The sequence below is a fragment of the Triplophysa dalaica genome, chromosome 24 (assembly GCF_015846415.1).
Source record: "Triplophysa dalaica isolate WHDGS20190420 chromosome 24, ASM1584641v1, whole genome shotgun sequence".
In the NCBI taxonomy this organism is placed as follows: domain Eukaryota; kingdom Metazoa; phylum Chordata; class Actinopteri; order Cypriniformes; family Nemacheilidae; genus Triplophysa; species Triplophysa dalaica.
Window position 1 is genome coordinate 8,661,226 of NC_079565.1, and position 16,655 is coordinate 8,677,880.

The window sequence follows — 16,655 nt, forward strand, 5'->3', positions numbered from 1 at the left end:
TGATGAACCCAACTGAATGGAAAATCTGTGATTAATCTTTGTGTTGGCCGAGATTACAAGCAGTTCTGTTTTTGCAAGTTTCATCTGCAGGTGATGGTCGTTCATCCAGAGGGAAATGTCGGCTAGGCATGCTGAAATGCCGATATTTAAATACAGCTGTCATCAGTGCACTAAAAAAAAAAATGTTTTGCTGCTTGTTCAATTTACTTAACTTGCTTAAGTTAAATCAACACAACTTTTAAAAATGTGGTCACAACATGATTTTTTTATGTTTAGTCATATAACCGAATCCATTCATGTTGGGACAACATAAAGGAGTTGTGTTGTCTTAATATAAAATAGTTATAATTGGGAAGAGGACTTATTTCCCAGCATGCTTTGTTTATAACTGCATTTTGAGAGTTATTTTCATAAATACGTGTTATTTTATGCATTTTTCAGTAAAAAGAAATTAATGTTCATTAATCTTTAAGGTTTTGAAGAGTTTGTTATATTTATGACTTTTGTGGTTACCATTGTTTAGAAAAGCGTTGCCTTTGCTTAGGCAGTGGGCGGTTACATGAATTAATTTTTGAATTAAAATTTCTGTTAAGCTTGATTAACTTCATGTCTTGTCAGAAATAAAATAAAATGTTATGTCGCATTTACTATAAACACTAATGTCGAGAACTTTATTTGAACCTATGAATCGTTAACATATAAAAATCATGTTTATTTAACACTATTTTATGTAGTAGGCATGGTAAAATAAAAAATAATTAACCTGACAAAATTCTTTTCATTATTCGCTGCAAAACATTATTCAGTAGATATGACACAAATAAATTTAATCACGACGTCAGAAAAAATTAAGTTCATACAACAAGATTATAAAGAATCATTGCAAACTAATTAGATTTAGTTGGAGCAATGTAATTCCATTTCGTGGAAAAGTTTTCCTTAATTTAATTAAGTTCAACAGCTGTGTTTTTGTTTGGCAATGGCAGCAGGTATGTGTTAAAATATCAAATTGGAGACTGTATTCTGTCAAGAACACAACAAGATGATATGTTAAACTCCTTAGCTGAATCTGTACTGTTTTGTATTGGCCACCTCCGGTTTTCCCTGTTTTGCCTTCAACTAATGCCGTGACGTAACGTGACGTCGGCTCAAAAGGGGTCTATTGGTTGCTACATGAATAGATACTTCCATAGTCCATTCTAGGACGTTTATATGTGTTTCGTAACTCTGTTTTTGACAGTCCCAAGGATATTCATGAGTTATACAAATCATTGGTTCAGATTCACGAAAAGAACGGTACATTTATAAATAAAGAATATTATGGGGAACCTTGTTGGTTGTTCTGCGTAATGTATTTGTAAAATGGCATTTTACTATTTCCATCACAACCAAGCTAGCTTGCTGAAACCTACTTGGCAAGTGCTCTGTGATGTTCTCACTAGAAAAAGTTTAAATGTTTTTTCTCATGACCAAATTTTCTGGTGTAGAAGAGACATAGTAGGTTGATGGTAACTTAATGTAATGAAAACAATTGGCCCATTCGCTGTAAAAAGTGATTGTAACACTAACTTGTATTAATCATTTCTCTGGACTCATTCATTTATGTTTGAAGTGCCAAACCAAAACGGAAGATTATATATAGTTTTTACATGCCACATAAGGTCGCTGTTTGTCAATTTGTCAATGAAAGTCCTCTAACTCCACAATTAGGCCTGAAAATATATATTTTGTTTGCTTATTAATAAGGTGGTCAAAATAGTTTTGCTATAGCCAAATATGTAACTCGGCAGAGGCTCTTACAAGTTTTTTTAAATATGCTAAAAGAGTCTTCGAACACAGTTCCTCAAATATTTATACATATAAGTACATTTTATATGTTTTACAAAGGTAAAGGAATTAAGTAAATTTGTAGTAGGCCTATTTGTATCATTTAGATTGTGGCAAAGGAGTAAATATGTGGATTGTGGTTGGTTTTTGGTCTTTAAACATTATTTTTTTCAACAATTTTAGAGCACCTGCTCTGGCAGGTGAAGAAACAATAGCTTTAATAAAAATTTAAGTATGAAAAATCTATATCCCATTATCTGTTGCAATGCATTTTTTGGTTTTCTTATTTCGACAAATCAATAGAAACTCAGTCAGACAGTGAACTTAATGTGATCATTCACCCAATCCAATCAAAGTTCTATCATCATTTACTCGCTCTCTTCTTATTTCAAGCTGCGTGACTTTCCTTCACGAGGGTGAGTAAAACATGACAGAACTTTCTTTTGGGGGGGTGAACTATGACTTTAAAACACAGGGTGGTTTCCCAGACAAGCCTATTCCAGAGGTGTATTAATCGAAAACGACTTGCACTGACATCTTAAAATAAATCAGTGCTATTGTTTTGTCTCAAGATGCCCACCAGTAATGTTTTCTTGTAAAGTATGTTTTTAAAAACAACTTAAATATCCTAATTTATCCAAGGCCTAGTCCAGGCTTAAGGTGTCCGGGAAACAGCCTCTACATGTTTAAAGCACATGACTACAGTAAAGAACAGTGTCCTTACAAGCGGTACAGTACATATGCTGCTTTAAATCAACAATGTCATTTTTTTATTGGAACAGGTGTCAGTTTTCTGTATTGGTGATCATGTGACACCAAGTCTCATTTTAAGAATCCTAGTCCATTGTGTCACCAAACTCTGCTCAAATTTCCCACCCTTTATTCTGCTGTTATATAACCACCCTAAACAATGTTACTAAAAGCATCCATTTAGTTCAAGTCTCCTCTGGAATGGGTTGTCAATGGGATTGAGTGTAGCATGATCTTCTGTCTTTACAAAACCAGAGAGCTGAGATTTAATCTGACAACACAACACCAAAGAATCCCTGTATTAATTAAAATAATGTTGCTGTCATTTTGTTTTTGCTGGTTATGTGATCTTTGAACCCTATTATCTGGGTATTATTTAACTCCCATCACCCAAAGGCACCTGATAGGCTTTAGCCTTGGTCACACACTCAAAGAAACCTTTCCCCTCAATAAACCTTTTGAAAGGCTTGTACAAGGGAAATAACTGCTGTGGATTGAGACTACACTTTACCAAGGCGAATTTCAAGTGCGAGTGCATGTTTTCAGGTGAGGTTTGAAATATATCCAAACTATGCATACTTTTTAAAGAGAATGTTAATTTTAGATCAGATTTTATAGTAACCGTAAAAATGACACAAAAATATAGACTTTTATGGCATTTTTTCTAAATAGAAATGGCAAACAATTTGGACTTTATAAAACACTAGTATTTAGAATAGTAATACAATATCAGCATTAGTCTACTGTATAACTACTCATTTTCTTGTATTGGCACTCGTATTGTAAATGCACTAATATTCAATGTTCGAATTGTCTCAAAGCACCCTAACCAGACCTTAAAATAATGCTATCGATCTTACTGTAATTTTCCTATTTTGCATTGTACGTTTTTTATTCAAAAAAGTAATTTCTTAAGGTTTAGGCCCTAGCCTGTTTGGTGTCTGTCTTGGTGAGATTTTGCTTTATGCTCTTAAATTTATTGATAACAGTAAGATTTCTTTTTTCCAAAATGTATGATAACATTTTTTTTCTTACCAATTTTTTTTCCTTTCTTTCTTTCTTTCTTTCTTTCTTTCTTTTATTTATTTATTTATTTATTTAATTAATATACCTTTGATTCTTGTTCTTTATATTACTGTAATGCAGTGCCGTTCCTTTTTTTGGAATATTAATACAACAATTCATTGGAACGAGTGAGGGAGAGAGGATGTGTCAAAGTCAATAGTGGCTGTCTGTACAGTGCTGCCAAAGCAGCCAGTCAGAAGCATATGAGCGTTTTACACATGATTCATCTCTTGATAACTTAGATCAAGTATATGTAAATAATCCATATGAACCAATGCAGAATAAGAAAAAACAAATGTAATTCCTTTGGGCGAAAGTAGAAGGGTACGTCAAAGTCGGATCTTATGTTTGCAAAATAATCTCTGGGGAATCGCAAAAGTTTTGCAATGGAACACGTTCTTGGGGAGAGCAAAAGATTAAAAGCATTTCCGTGCGATTTCCTATTTTTCCACAACTACATGTCCCATTAGTTGCTTAGTTTCGCGTCACATCTGTTTTGACAATATGAGATAACATCGTACATAAAGACTCAAAATGATAGTAAATGTTGAGTTTAAGAAAAACACTTTCAATATAAGAGGATCCTCACATGGCATTGTCTCAGTGCGACATCTCTATACATGTCTTCATCTAACACTGTGTGGTGCGTTTGAGGATTAATGGATTGTTCATACACAAATGTCATTTTAATTTGCGTTTTATGAAATTTGGACAAATAACTAACAACAGTTTTTTAAGTGATCAGAGAATTTGACAAAAATATTTTGGATGTTTTGGGTAGTGTAGTTTTAATGAAAATCCGGGGGACCACCAAATTCCTTATTTTATTCCTTATTACAAGTCCCTTAATGCTTATGAGGGGTCCGGGACCGCCCCAGCCCCCCCTCAATTCGAACCCTCATATTGTTAAATTGAACGATTCATTTTGTTTTTGTTTTCTTTATCTTCCGTTGCCTTTATCTCTTTCATTGATTTATTCTTTTTTGTTACCATCTTTCATTAAAGGTTCTGTATGAAGATGCATCATTCAGTATCTGTCACTTTGCTGACAATCTTTTGTGCATTATCAGGAGCCGACAGCGGCAAGGTGTTGGTATTTCCACTAGATGGAAGTCACTGGGTGAACATGAAGGTCATTATTGAGGAACTGTATAACAGAGGACACGACATCACCGTGTTGAGAGCTTCTAACAGCTGGTATATCAAAGAGGAGTCTCCGTTCTACAATTCACTCACCATTCCAAACACAGGAGGATTCGATGAGGACTTTTTCGGTTCCATGATCGGCAAACTCTTAAAAATTAAACGAGAGGGGAATTCCATGTGGAACCGTATTCAGGTGGAGTACGAAATGGTCCTGAAATTTAAAAGCATGCATGAAGATATGGTTCAAATGATTGACAGGATGATAGAAGACAAAGACTTGGTGACAGCAATCCAAGATGCGAAATACGACGTGGTGTTGGCAGACCCAGCTGTAGGAGGTGGTCCGATACTAGCTTACAAATTTAACATTCCTCTGGTTTTTAATGTTCGGTGGACTGTTAATGGAGAGGGGCATTTCGCCATCGCTCCTTCACCATTGTCTTATGTTCCTGTCCCTGGAGTGATGTTGACAGATAAAATGTCATTTCTCCAAAGAGTCAAGAATGTTTTGAGCTTCTTTTTTACCCGTTTTCAGATTGCAATGATAGCTGATCCCCCCTACGTTTCCTTCTGCCGCAAACATTTTGGTCCAGATGTTCATTACCTCACCCTTTTCCAGGATGCTGACATCTGGCTCATGAGAAATGATTTCACTTTTGAGTTTCCACGACCCACAATGCCAAATATCATCTACATGGGTGGCTTCCAGTGCAAACCCGCTAAACCACTTCCAGGTGACCTTGAGAAGTTTGTGCAGAGCTCTGGAGAACATGGAGTCATCATCATGACTTTAGGGACTCTCATTGCTCAGCTTCCACAGGACATCACCAAAGAGATAGCAGCAGCTTTTGCTCAACTCCCTCAAAAAGTCATTTGGAGATACACAGGGCCTCGACCTGTTACCCTTGGCAACAACACATTGCTTGTGGATTGGCTTCCTCAGAATGACCTTCTTGGACATCCCCAGACTAAAGTATTTGTGGCACATGGAGGCACCAATGGAGTTCAGGAAGCCATCTACCATGGTGTGCCTATCTTGGGTCTACCTTTAGTGTTTGATCAACCTGATAATCTCTTCAAAATGGAGGTGAAGGGAACAGCCAAAAATGTTGATTTTTCAACTCTGGACAGGACTGTTTTTCTAGAGGCATTAAAGGAGGTCTTGTATAATTCATCTTATAGAGAGAACATGCAGAGACTGTCCAAACTGCACCGTGATCAGCCAATGAAACCTCTTGATCGTGCTGTCTTCTGGATTGAGTTTGTCATGAGGAACAGAGGAGCCCCTCATTTACGGACGCAGTCGTTCAGAATGTCCTGGATTGCTTACCACTCTATAGATGTTATTTTGACTCTAACAGTGGCAGTTTTCATTTTTGTATGTTTCTCTATGTATGTATTTAGACGTGTTTTTAGAGTTTTATTCAAAAAGAAAGTAAAACTTGAGTGATATGCAGCCAATGTATTTAGAAACTCTTTTTGAAGTGTTTACCGAAATCCTTCAATCCAAAACATGATATTAAAATCATATTTCAGATAAAATTCTTCTTATCGGGTGTTTTTTTGATCATTTTGTACTGACTGACTGGTTGGTAAATATAGCTTCAAATTAGCAAATATCAATGATAACTAAGTGACAATACAAAACCTGAAAAGACTTTGAGTCACTGAACATCTAAACAGGTTCTCCTTATCAGCTTTGTGGGTGTAAAGTTCTTTAAACACCATAAAGAAAAGACTAAAGGTTACAGGCATATAATACGTTACCACTCCCCGGCTGGCAAGCATGATGGGACTAAAAAAATCTGTCATTGTTGCTAACTACAGATTCTAACGATTACAGATGTAACATCTAACTTTGTTCATAAAGCTACACTCCTTGATGCACTGACACAAAGAAGCACATTTTCCTACAAGGCAAAATTCATCTGAATAACTATCTAGATCCATCCCAAAAGTAAAAGATTTAAATTCAGTTTCATTAAATTGTATAATAGTAATGAAAATTCTCTTTCATTGCCTTCTGTTTAATGTTATTTATTCTGTAACATACTAATTCAAATTATGTTCTTTCTTGCTGAAGGTCTTGACTGAAAATGCATTCCTCCAACATTATCAGTCTATTCCTTATGTTATCTGCTCTGTCGGGATCTTTTGGTGGTAAAGTTTTGTCGTTCCTGCGGATGGAAGCCACTGGATCAATATGAAGGTCCTGATTGTCGAATTACATTCAAAAGGCCATAATATGACAGTGATCCGACGTTCTACTAGTTAGAATATTGAAGTGCAGTCACTTTACTACACCTCTATCACTGTGGATACGGGTAAATTTGATGATGACTTCATGGTGAGGTTTTTGCCCCGTTTATTAAGAACATGGGAGAAGGAAGATAATTTTGGAATTAATTGACTCTTTTTGAAGAGGTTTATAAAGGTTTAGTGAAATTCAGAAGGAGGTGTGCAATATGACGGCCAAGATATTTAATAATGAGATCCTAATGAAATCAATGGAGGATGCCAAATATGACCTTGTTCTTACTGATCCTGCTGTTGGAGGTGGAGTGTTACTGGCACATCATCTTGGACTCCCTCTTGTCCTAAATGCCTGTATGACAATGTATGGAGAAGGTCACTTAGTTGTAGCTCCATCTCCTCTCTCTTATGTACCTGTTACAGGGTTACAACTTACCGACAAAATGACATTTAGTCAAAGAGTCAGGAATGGGGTTACATATATAATGATTCTTTATAAAAATTCAAAATAATTTGGTTTTCCTTACGAGGAGTTTTCCCAAAAATATTTTGGTGCCGATGTGGATTTCTTCAGCCTTCTTCAGGATGCTGACATCTGGCTCATGAGAAATGATTTTACTTTTGAGTTTCCACAACCCACAATGCAAAATATTGTCTATATGGGTGGCTTCCAGTGCAAACCCACTAAACCACTTTCTAGGCGACCTTGAGGAACTTGTGCAGAGCTCTGGAGAACATGGAGTCATCATCATGTCTTTAGGCACTCTTATTGCTCAGCATCACTGGACATCACCGAAGAGATAGCAGCAGCTTTTGCTCAACTTCCTCAAAAAGTAATCTGGAGATACACAGGGCCTCGACCTGACACTCTTGGCAACAACACATTGCTTGATGATTGGCTTCCTCAGAATGACCTTCTTGGACATCCTAAAACTAAAGTGTTTGTAGCACATGGAGGCACCAATGGAGTTCAGGAAGCCATCTACCATGGTGTGCCTATCTTGGGTCTACCTTTAGTGTTTGATCAACATGACAATCTCTCCTGAATGCAAGCAAAAGGAACATCAAAGTTTGTAGATATTTCAACTCTGGACAGGAGTGTTTTTCTAGTGGCATTAAAGGAGGTCTTGTATAATTCATCTCATAGAGAGAACATGAAGAGACTGTCCAGGTTGCACCATGATCAGCCAATGAAACCTCTCGATCGTGCTGTCTTCTGGATTGAGTTTGTCATGAGGAACAGAGGAGCCCCTCATTTACGGATGCAGTCGTTCAGAATGTCCTGGATTGCTTACCACTCTATAGATGTTATTTTCACCCTAATGTTGACACTTTTTGCATTTGCATTTTTGACTACATATGTGATCAGATGTCTTGTGAGAGTTGTATTTAAAAAGAAAGTAAAATGTGAGTGTTGTACAGAGTTGAAGTAAGAGCCAAGTGTATACTTTTATTTGATTATGATAGCATGTGTTTGTTTAAATCTAAATCTAAAAGATTTCTTTGTATAAACCTAAAATCAGTGAGGTTCACTGTCAAGCAAGCTATTCAAATGAGGATCTACTGAATTTAAAGCAAATATTTTTACATCCATGAGTACGGATACAATTAGTTTGTTCTTTGCATTTGTGTTCAGGTCCCTCAATTGTGAAAAAATTCTCTTTTTAAATTTTGCTTTAGCTCCAATTGACAAATTATAGTTTATGAGTAGAATGATTTATAGATTTAATACTTAATTTCATGACATTTCAGGACAACACATGTGTTGTCTATTTATTTTTATCACTGCAATATTTGAAATCTCATTTACTCAATAAAATATTAATTCTGAATATTTTCTTTCTCGTCAAAGGTTGCGAATGAAGATGCATCACTTCAGTCTTATACTGTTTGGCCTGTTATCTGCTTTGTCAGGATCTTATGGCGGTAATATTTTGGTCTTTCCTGTGGATGGAAGCCACTGGATCAATATGAAGGTCCTGATTGTGGAGTTACATTCAAAAGGCCACAATTTGACAGTGATCCGAGGATCTAGTAGCTGGTACATCAAAGATACGTCTCCTTACTACACCACCATTACTGTGGATATTGGTGAATTTGATGATGATTTCATGTTACAGTTCCTGCCACGCTATCTACGGATTAAGAGACAAGGAAACTCATTTTGGAATGAAATGACTCTTGCCGATGAGATGTATAGCAGGTTTGCAAGAATTCACCAACAAATTTGCAATATGACAGCCAAGATATTTGACAACAAGACCCTGATGAATTCACTTAAGAAAGCCAAATATGACCTAGTTCTTACTGATCCTGCTTTTGGAGGTGGAGTGTTACTGGCACACCGTCTTGGACTCCCTCTTGTCTTAAACGTCCGTTGGACCATGTATGGTGAAGCACATTTTGATATAGCGCCATCTCCTCTCTCGTACGTACCTGTTATAGGTTTAAAACAAACAGACAAAATGACATTTAGTCAAAGAGTCACGAATGTGGTGATGCGTGTAATGACTCTTTATAAAAATTCAAAGTACTTTGTTAATCCTTACAAAGAGTTCACTCTGAAATATTTTGGTCCCGATGTTGATTTCTCTTCCTTACTCCTGAATACAGACATCTGGCTTATGAGAAATGATTTCACTTTTGAGTTTCCACGCCCCACAATGCCCAATGTGGTCTACATGGGCGGCTTCCAGTGCAAGCCCGCTGAGCCACTTCCAGCTGACCTTGAGGAATTCGTGCAGAGCTCTGGAGAGCATGGAGTCATCATCATGTCCTTAGGAACGGTTTTTGGTCAGCTTCTGAGTGATTTAAATGATGATATTGCTGCAGCTTTTGCTCAACTACCCCAAAAAGTTATCTGGAGGCATACAGGACCATTGCCTGCCACGCTTGGTAATAATACTTTGATCGTGGATTGGCTCCCTCAAAATGACCTTCTTGGACATCCTAAAACTAAAGTATTCGTAGCACATGGAGGCACCAATGGAATTCAGGAAGCCATCTACCATGGTGTGCCCATCTTGGGTCTACCTTTAGCTTTTGATCAGCCTGACAATCTCTCCAGGATGCAAGCAAAGGGAACCGCAAAAATAGTAGATATTGCAAATCTGGACAGGAGTGTTTTTCTAGAGGCATTAAAGGAGGTCTTGTATAATTCATCCTATAGAGAGAACATGAAGAGACTGTCCAGGTTGCACCATGATCAGCCAATGAAACCTCTCGATCGTGCTGTCTTCTGGATTGAGTTTGTCACGAGGAACAGAGGAGCCCCTCATTTACGAACGCAGTCGTTCAGAATGTCCTGGATTGCTTACCACTCTATAGACGTTATTTTGACTTTAATGTTGATACTTTTAGCATTTGCATTTTTGACAACATATGTAATCAGATGTCTTTTGAGAGTGGTATTCAAAAAGAAAGTAAATTGTGAGTGATGTAGAGAGTGGCAATTTGATTATGATAGCGTGTGTTTGTTTACATCTAAATCTAAATGTTTAAGTTTAAATGTGTTTGCTAGATTTGTTAAAAGCAGTTTCTTCCAATGCATATATACATTTTTTGTTTCCATTTACACATTTTTTACTCTTTGTATAAACCTAAGACGTATGAGGTTGAGAGTCAAACAAGCTATTGTATTATTAAATTCAAATATTATTTACATCCATGAGTACCGATACAATTTATTTCCCACATTATAATTAATTTGTTCTTTGCATTTGTGTTCAGCATAACCTATTTTACAGAGAGAACATGCAGAGACTGTCCAGGTTGCACTATGATCAGCCAATGAAACTCTGGACCTACTCTCTTCTGGATTGAGTTTGTCATTGGTTAAATTAGGATTTTTAATTCATTTTAAAAGAACATAAACATTACTTGTGTGTACTCGAGACAAAACAAACGCACTAAAATATTGTAAGATATGTACGTGTGAGTTGTTTTCGATCAAGACACCTCTAACATTTGAGTTAGTCTGGGACTAGTCTTAAACCCTGTCTGGGACACCGCCCCTTAAGTTAGTTTATGGTGTAGCTGCTGGAACCATCTGTATGTTATTTGTGCATGATGTGTCAAGAGCACATGAGTGTTGGTACAAAAGCAAGTATTGTAATACTTCTTACCTTTGTCTTTATGATCAACTCATTTAAGGTGTGGATGGTTTCCTTTATCAACTTTTTCTTAAGGAACTTTTTATGAACACAGTGAATTAAAACAACCAATCAAGTGTACATGATACATTATCACTCATTGACTTAAATATATCATTGACCTTTCCCTGAAATGCAATCGTTCACATTTTCCATTAGCTCAAAATATGGATTAAATATCAAATTAAATTGTCTTTTTATTTACTGTTTTTATGTAAGTTAACGTTACTGTTCTATTTGATCTCTCTGTCCGTCTTTTTATTATTGCCGTTTAAATCCACAATGACACTTTACAAATGTACAAAGTGTTTTTGTTCCTCACCTCTACAGGTAAACTGCATGGTGAAGTTATGTAATTATTCTTACATTCATAACTTAAATTTTCAAAAGTTTTTCTTGCAACTTTGACCTCACCTCATCTTAACCTACCAAAACTGCGCCATAATGAATCTTTTCAGGTTTGTGCTCGCGCAGCTGCAGTCAAGACAAGTATCGTTACGTAACGTGATTAGGCAATAAAAATGACCTTGGCTTTGCTAACGCGTGCTCTCACCACTGTAGAGAAGTGTATATTAGAAGGTGAGGTATAGTTTTAACATTGGGAATGTAAAAGACAACAAGGAATGCTCAACCTTTTTACCTCTCAAAAGATTGTTGTGTGGCCTACAAGCTTAAACAAGATTTTGTTGAAAGCAAGACTATCTGTGACATAATCACAGGTGTAAAATTTCACTTGTACCAGAGCTGTTGTATATGAGAGTTACGACACTCAATCTCGCCGCAAAGTTAGCCAGCATTCCCTATGCTTTCAAAAGTTAACGTTACGTGAAATATAACCTTGTTCCCCACTTTCTGATTTGGGTATACGTGAGATATTTTTAGAGACATGCCCAAATCATAATCCACACCAACAAAAGACAGTAGTGTTTTAATCTTAAATGTTATTAAGTGAAACGCGAGCATTTTCGATGATCCTTTCTGTTCAGTCCACTCTTTTTATTATGTTTAACTATGGCTGTCGTCATTGTTTTTGTTTGGCAACGGCAGCACGTCTGTGTTAAATATCAAATTGGAGACTGTATTCTGTCAAGAACACAACAAGATGATATTTTAAACTCCTTATGCAGCCAAATCTGTGCTGGTTTGTTTTGGCTGCCTCCAGTTTTCCCCTTTGATTTGCCTCCAGCTAATGCCGTGACGTAAGCGTGATGTCGGCTCAAAAAGGGTCTTTTGGTCGCTGCAGTACATGACACTAGTTACTTCCGCATCCATACTTCCAACGGAGGTTTATGTGAGTGTCATAACTCTGTTTTTTAATGGCTCTGACTTGTACACTCCCAATGACATTCATGAGGGCTGCGCCCTTTTCAGTCATTGACAGTCTTGGATTCTCGTGGGCTGCTTTTAAACTTCGGTTCAAGAGGTAGATTGCCTTTGTTTTCCCTCAAAGATGAATTATATTTCTGTCACGTTGTTAGCGTGCGTATTACCACTTGTGTATGGAGGAAAAGTGTTGGTATTTCCAGTAGATGGAAGCCACTGGGTGAACATGAAGGTCCTTATTGAAGAATTACACACAAGGGGCCACAATGTTACCGTGCTGAGGGCTTCTAACAGCTGGTATGTCAAGGAAACTTCTCCTTTTTACATCTCCATTACGGTTTCTGACGACGTTAGTATTCAAGCATTACTTGACACATTTACAAGACAGATTCTGGTCAACAGACGAGAGAAATCGTCTTTCTGGGCTCATCTCAAGCTGATATCAAAGGCTGGAAAGGCCATCGCAGAGATGCATCAACATCAACTTGCTATGATGGGAGAAATATTTGAAAATAAAACCATAATGGATTTAATCCAAGAAGCAAAGTATGACCTTGTTCTGACGGATCCTGCTTTCGGAAGTGGAGTGTTCCTGGCTCACCACCTTGGTCTGCCGCTTGTTTTAAACGCACGTTGGACCATGCACGGAGAGGCACACTTTGAAATCGCCCCTTCGCCTCTTTCTTACGTTCCTGTACCAGGAATGGAGCTCACAGATAAAATGACTTTTGGTCAGAGAGTGCTGAATGTAATGGGATACGTTTTTCAGCATATTCAAAAAGCCAGGCTTGTCTACCCGCATTACCACTCCTTCTGCACCAAATACTTCGGCGACGAAATTCAGTATGTTTCCCTCCTTCAAAATGCAGACATCTGGCTCATGAGAAATGACTTTATCTTTGAGTTTCCACGTCCCACAATGCCAAATATCGTCTATATGGGTGGCTTCCAGTGCAAACCCGCTAAACCCCTTCCAGGTGATCTTCAAGAATTTGTGCAAAACTCACAAGAGCATGGGCTCATTGTTATGTCTCTAGGGACTTTATTTAGATATCTCCCACAGGACATCACAGAGGAAATTGCTGCAGCTTTTGCAGAGTTGCCCCAAAAAGTTATTTGGAGATACACTGGACCCCGACCTGCCAATATTGGTAATAACACATTACTTGTCGATTGGCTGCCACAGAATGATCTACTTGGACATCCCGACACTAAAGTTTTTATAACACATGGCGGCACAAATGGAATTCAAGAAGCCATCTATCATGGGGTGCCCATTTTGGGTCTGCCTTTAGTATTTGATCAACCTGACAATCTGTCTAGAATGAAGGTGAAAGGCACAGCTAAAATTGTGGATATTGCTGATTTGGACAGGACTTCTTTTTCCCAGGCATTGGAAGAAGTGCTGTACAACGCATCATATAGACAGAATATGGAGAGACTGTCAAGACTGCACCGGGATCAGCCAATGAAACCTCTCGATCGTGCTGTCTTCTGGATTGAGTTTGTCATAAGGAACGGAGGAGCACCTCATTTACGAACACAGTCTTTCAGAATGTCCTGGATCGCTTACCACTCTATAGATGTAATTTTCACACTTCTGACAATATCTACATTGTTATGTTTTCTGATTTTCCTCCTCATAAGATATCTATGCTTAAAAAAAATATTTAAAAAGAAAATTAAATCGGATTGATTAATGGGTGACACAATATCTCAACTTTATTTTTATAGTCATTACATTAAGGTTACATTATAAGATACCTCACAGCTTTAGGTTATGAGAAAATGTCTGAATAACAACCGTAACTCATATGTATATACATTTAGTCATTTAGCAGACGCTTTTATCTAAAGCGTCTTACAGAGAGTTCAGGGATCAAAAAAGCGATATGTCATACAGGAGCAATAAAACAATGGGTGGCCTGTAGCCAGAACAATAGCTGTTAAGAGAGAGGGTAAGTGTTTTTTTACAGTACATAGTCTTACATGGCATTAATGGATTATAACAACAATATTTGCTGTGCAAAGTCATTGCCTTTTCTAATGAAATGTGTATATTCCTGCATTTGTCCCCCATTTAAAGGTTGCATTGCATTTTAGTATGTGCATTAGATGAATCTGCGACCTTGGTACAGCTTACATTAAAGGCAGAGTAACCGATTTCAGAATTACGTTTTCTGAAAGGTGAAATGTGCACAGGACGGACATTAGCCGAGCACTGACGAAAGTGAAAGATGGGGGTAGGGGTGTGATGGACACCCTGCCTTTAATGGGAGATTTGTAAAGTCTTATTTAACATTTACCGCAAAAGATAAAGATTATAAAAAGTCAAACTAAATATAACCTAGAGCGAAAATTATCTGGAAACAAAATAATGTTTGAATGCAGTTTGTAAATTTGGGCTTTATTGCACAAAACATTGTTTAAGGAATACGCATTGTTGCCTTTGTAGGCACTGTTTTTATTTTTGGTCAGCTATATTTTGCGGTGACTCGTTTAAAACATTTAGTGCTTCTTGTTATTAACCTTGTCTGAAGGACACAAGCGAGAAAGAGTGCAAATGATATGCAAATTGATGTTTTAATTATTTGATGGGAAAAAAATACTGTTTCAACACCATGCATCACCCAGGCATTTATCAGTAGGCTATAACTGAACTTGTATTAAAGAGGTCATGTGGCATGAATATGTGTTTTTCTGTGTCTTTGGTGTGTTATAAGTTGCCCATGCATGTATGCGTAAAATTGCCCAAGTTAAAGTGTCGGAACAAAAGCATTATATCCACCTCTTGAAAGCAAATGATCACGCAGACCTGCCTGAAACGCCTCATGTTACCACACCCCCACAAATCTACGTCAGTCCATGATATGATTTGACTAAGAATTCCCAAATGTATATGCAAGTAAGGTGGCAGTACCTGTCAGTACAATTGCTTTGAAACCTGATGTTCTTAATATGGTAAGAGGAGTTACATTTCCCTCACATGCTTGCAGTATATGTCCATTCACTACACACTGGTAAACTGGCCAATCATAGCACACCTCACTTATCAGAGCATGAGCTTTATAAAAATCTGTGCATTTCAGAGTTTCAGATACAATATGCACGGTATGTGGAATAAACAGTGTTTTTAAACATTAAATCGTGAATACACATTGCATTACATCTAAAACAAACTATAATATTTGTTTAACCGGGTCATATGAACCTTCAAAGGGACCCAAAAAGGAAAATTCTGTCAATAATTTCTCCTTCGACTTGTACCAAATGTGTATACATTTCTTTTTTCTTATGTACACAGAGAAATATGTTTATATTATATATGTATGATGCTTATAAACAAACAGATCTCAACCCCCATTGACTCTAATAGTAGGACAAATATTTTTTTTGTTCTGTTGAACACAAACAAGACATTTTGAAAAATGCAGTACAGCAATTGGTTCTCGGGGACTTTTGACTAAAGTAATTTCTCCTACTATGGGAGTCAATGGGGGTTAAGATATGTTTGGTTATAAGCATTATTCCAAATATCTTTCTCTGTGTTCATCAGAACAAAGAAAAGTATACAGATTTGGAACAACTCAATGGGTGAGTGAAGTATCCCTTCAAGGTCATTGAATTCTTTAAAAATAGGTAAAGACCTACTTAAAGATCTATTTCTCAAGTCCAGCATAGACCTATTTTAAGATCTACTGATATGATACGTTCACTGGTCAGAAGATGGCAGTAGACAGTTGTCATAGGAAGAAAAAAGCAAACCCCACACAACCCTTAAGAATGTTAATTTCATCGGTTAAAATATTTGTAAAGTGTCAACGGTAGTGTTATTAAAACAGATGAGTGAACAAAGCTATTAAAATAAACACAATGCACCAAACGGTGGTGATGTTGTGTTTATAATAGCCACATTCATAAATTAAATGATTACAAAAAAATTACACAGCTATTTAGTCAAAATAATTATATTTTAGGTTTAAAGATTAAGAATAAGTAGGGTTAGAAATTAAATTAAAGAAATTAAATTAAATTAGGTTTAGAAATGTAGGTGAAAAATCTTTTCATGCTTTAGCCTACATTCATTGAAAATATGATTGATAATATTAAGCATTAGATTAATAATATATATAGTATATA

The 16,655-nt window shown here is 36.8% G+C and overlaps 3 protein-coding genes and 1 pseudogene across 3 annotated transcripts; all 4 read left to right on the forward strand.

Annotated features, from left to right (window-relative positions):
• Window positions 1-2,992: 2,992 nt before the first annotated feature.
• LOC130413810 (UDP-glucuronosyltransferase 2C1-like) lies at window positions 2,993-6,369 on the forward strand. The gene is made up of 2 exons (XM_056739259.1): window positions 2,993-3,123; window positions 4,648-6,369. Exon 2 carries the CDS (start codon window positions 4,655-4,657, stop codon window positions 6,236-6,238), a length of 1,584 nt encoding a protein of 527 aa, XP_056595237.1. The 5' UTR covers window positions 2,993-3,123; window positions 4,648-4,654; the 3' UTR covers window positions 6,239-6,369.
• Window positions 2,993-10,703, forward strand: LOC130413811 (UDP-glucuronosyltransferase 2A1-like). The gene is made up of 2 exons (XM_056739260.1): window positions 2,993-3,123; window positions 8,894-10,703. Exon 2 carries the CDS (start codon window positions 8,901-8,903, stop codon window positions 10,476-10,478), a length of 1,578 nt encoding a protein of 525 aa, XP_056595238.1. The 5' UTR covers window positions 2,993-3,123; window positions 8,894-8,900; the 3' UTR covers window positions 10,479-10,703.
• LOC130413809 (UDP-glucuronosyltransferase 2A1-like) lies at window positions 6,885-8,474 on the forward strand (annotated as a pseudogene).
• Window positions 10,704-12,558: 1,855 nt separating the features above from the next.
• On the forward strand, window positions 12,559-15,198 carry LOC130414120 (UDP-glucuronosyltransferase 2A1-like). The gene has a single exon (XM_056739839.1). It carries the CDS (start codon window positions 12,643-12,645, stop codon window positions 14,209-14,211), a length of 1,569 nt encoding a protein of 522 aa, XP_056595817.1. The 5' UTR covers window positions 12,559-12,642; the 3' UTR covers window positions 14,212-15,198.
• Window positions 15,199-16,655: the final 1,457 nt, after the last annotated feature.

What these genes read in the sequence shown, in the direction of transcription:
- LOC130413810 (XM_056739259.1), top strand. Translation starts at nt 4,655, where the DNA reads ATGAAGATGCATCATTCAGTATCTGTCACTTTGCTGACAATCTTTTGT.
- LOC130414120 (XM_056739839.1), top strand. Translation starts at nt 12,643, where the DNA reads ATGAATTATATTTCTGTCACGTTGTTAGCGTGCGTATTACCACTTGTG.
- LOC130413811 (XM_056739260.1), top strand. Translation starts at nt 8,901, where the DNA reads ATGAAGATGCATCACTTCAGTCTTATACTGTTTGGCCTGTTATCTGCT.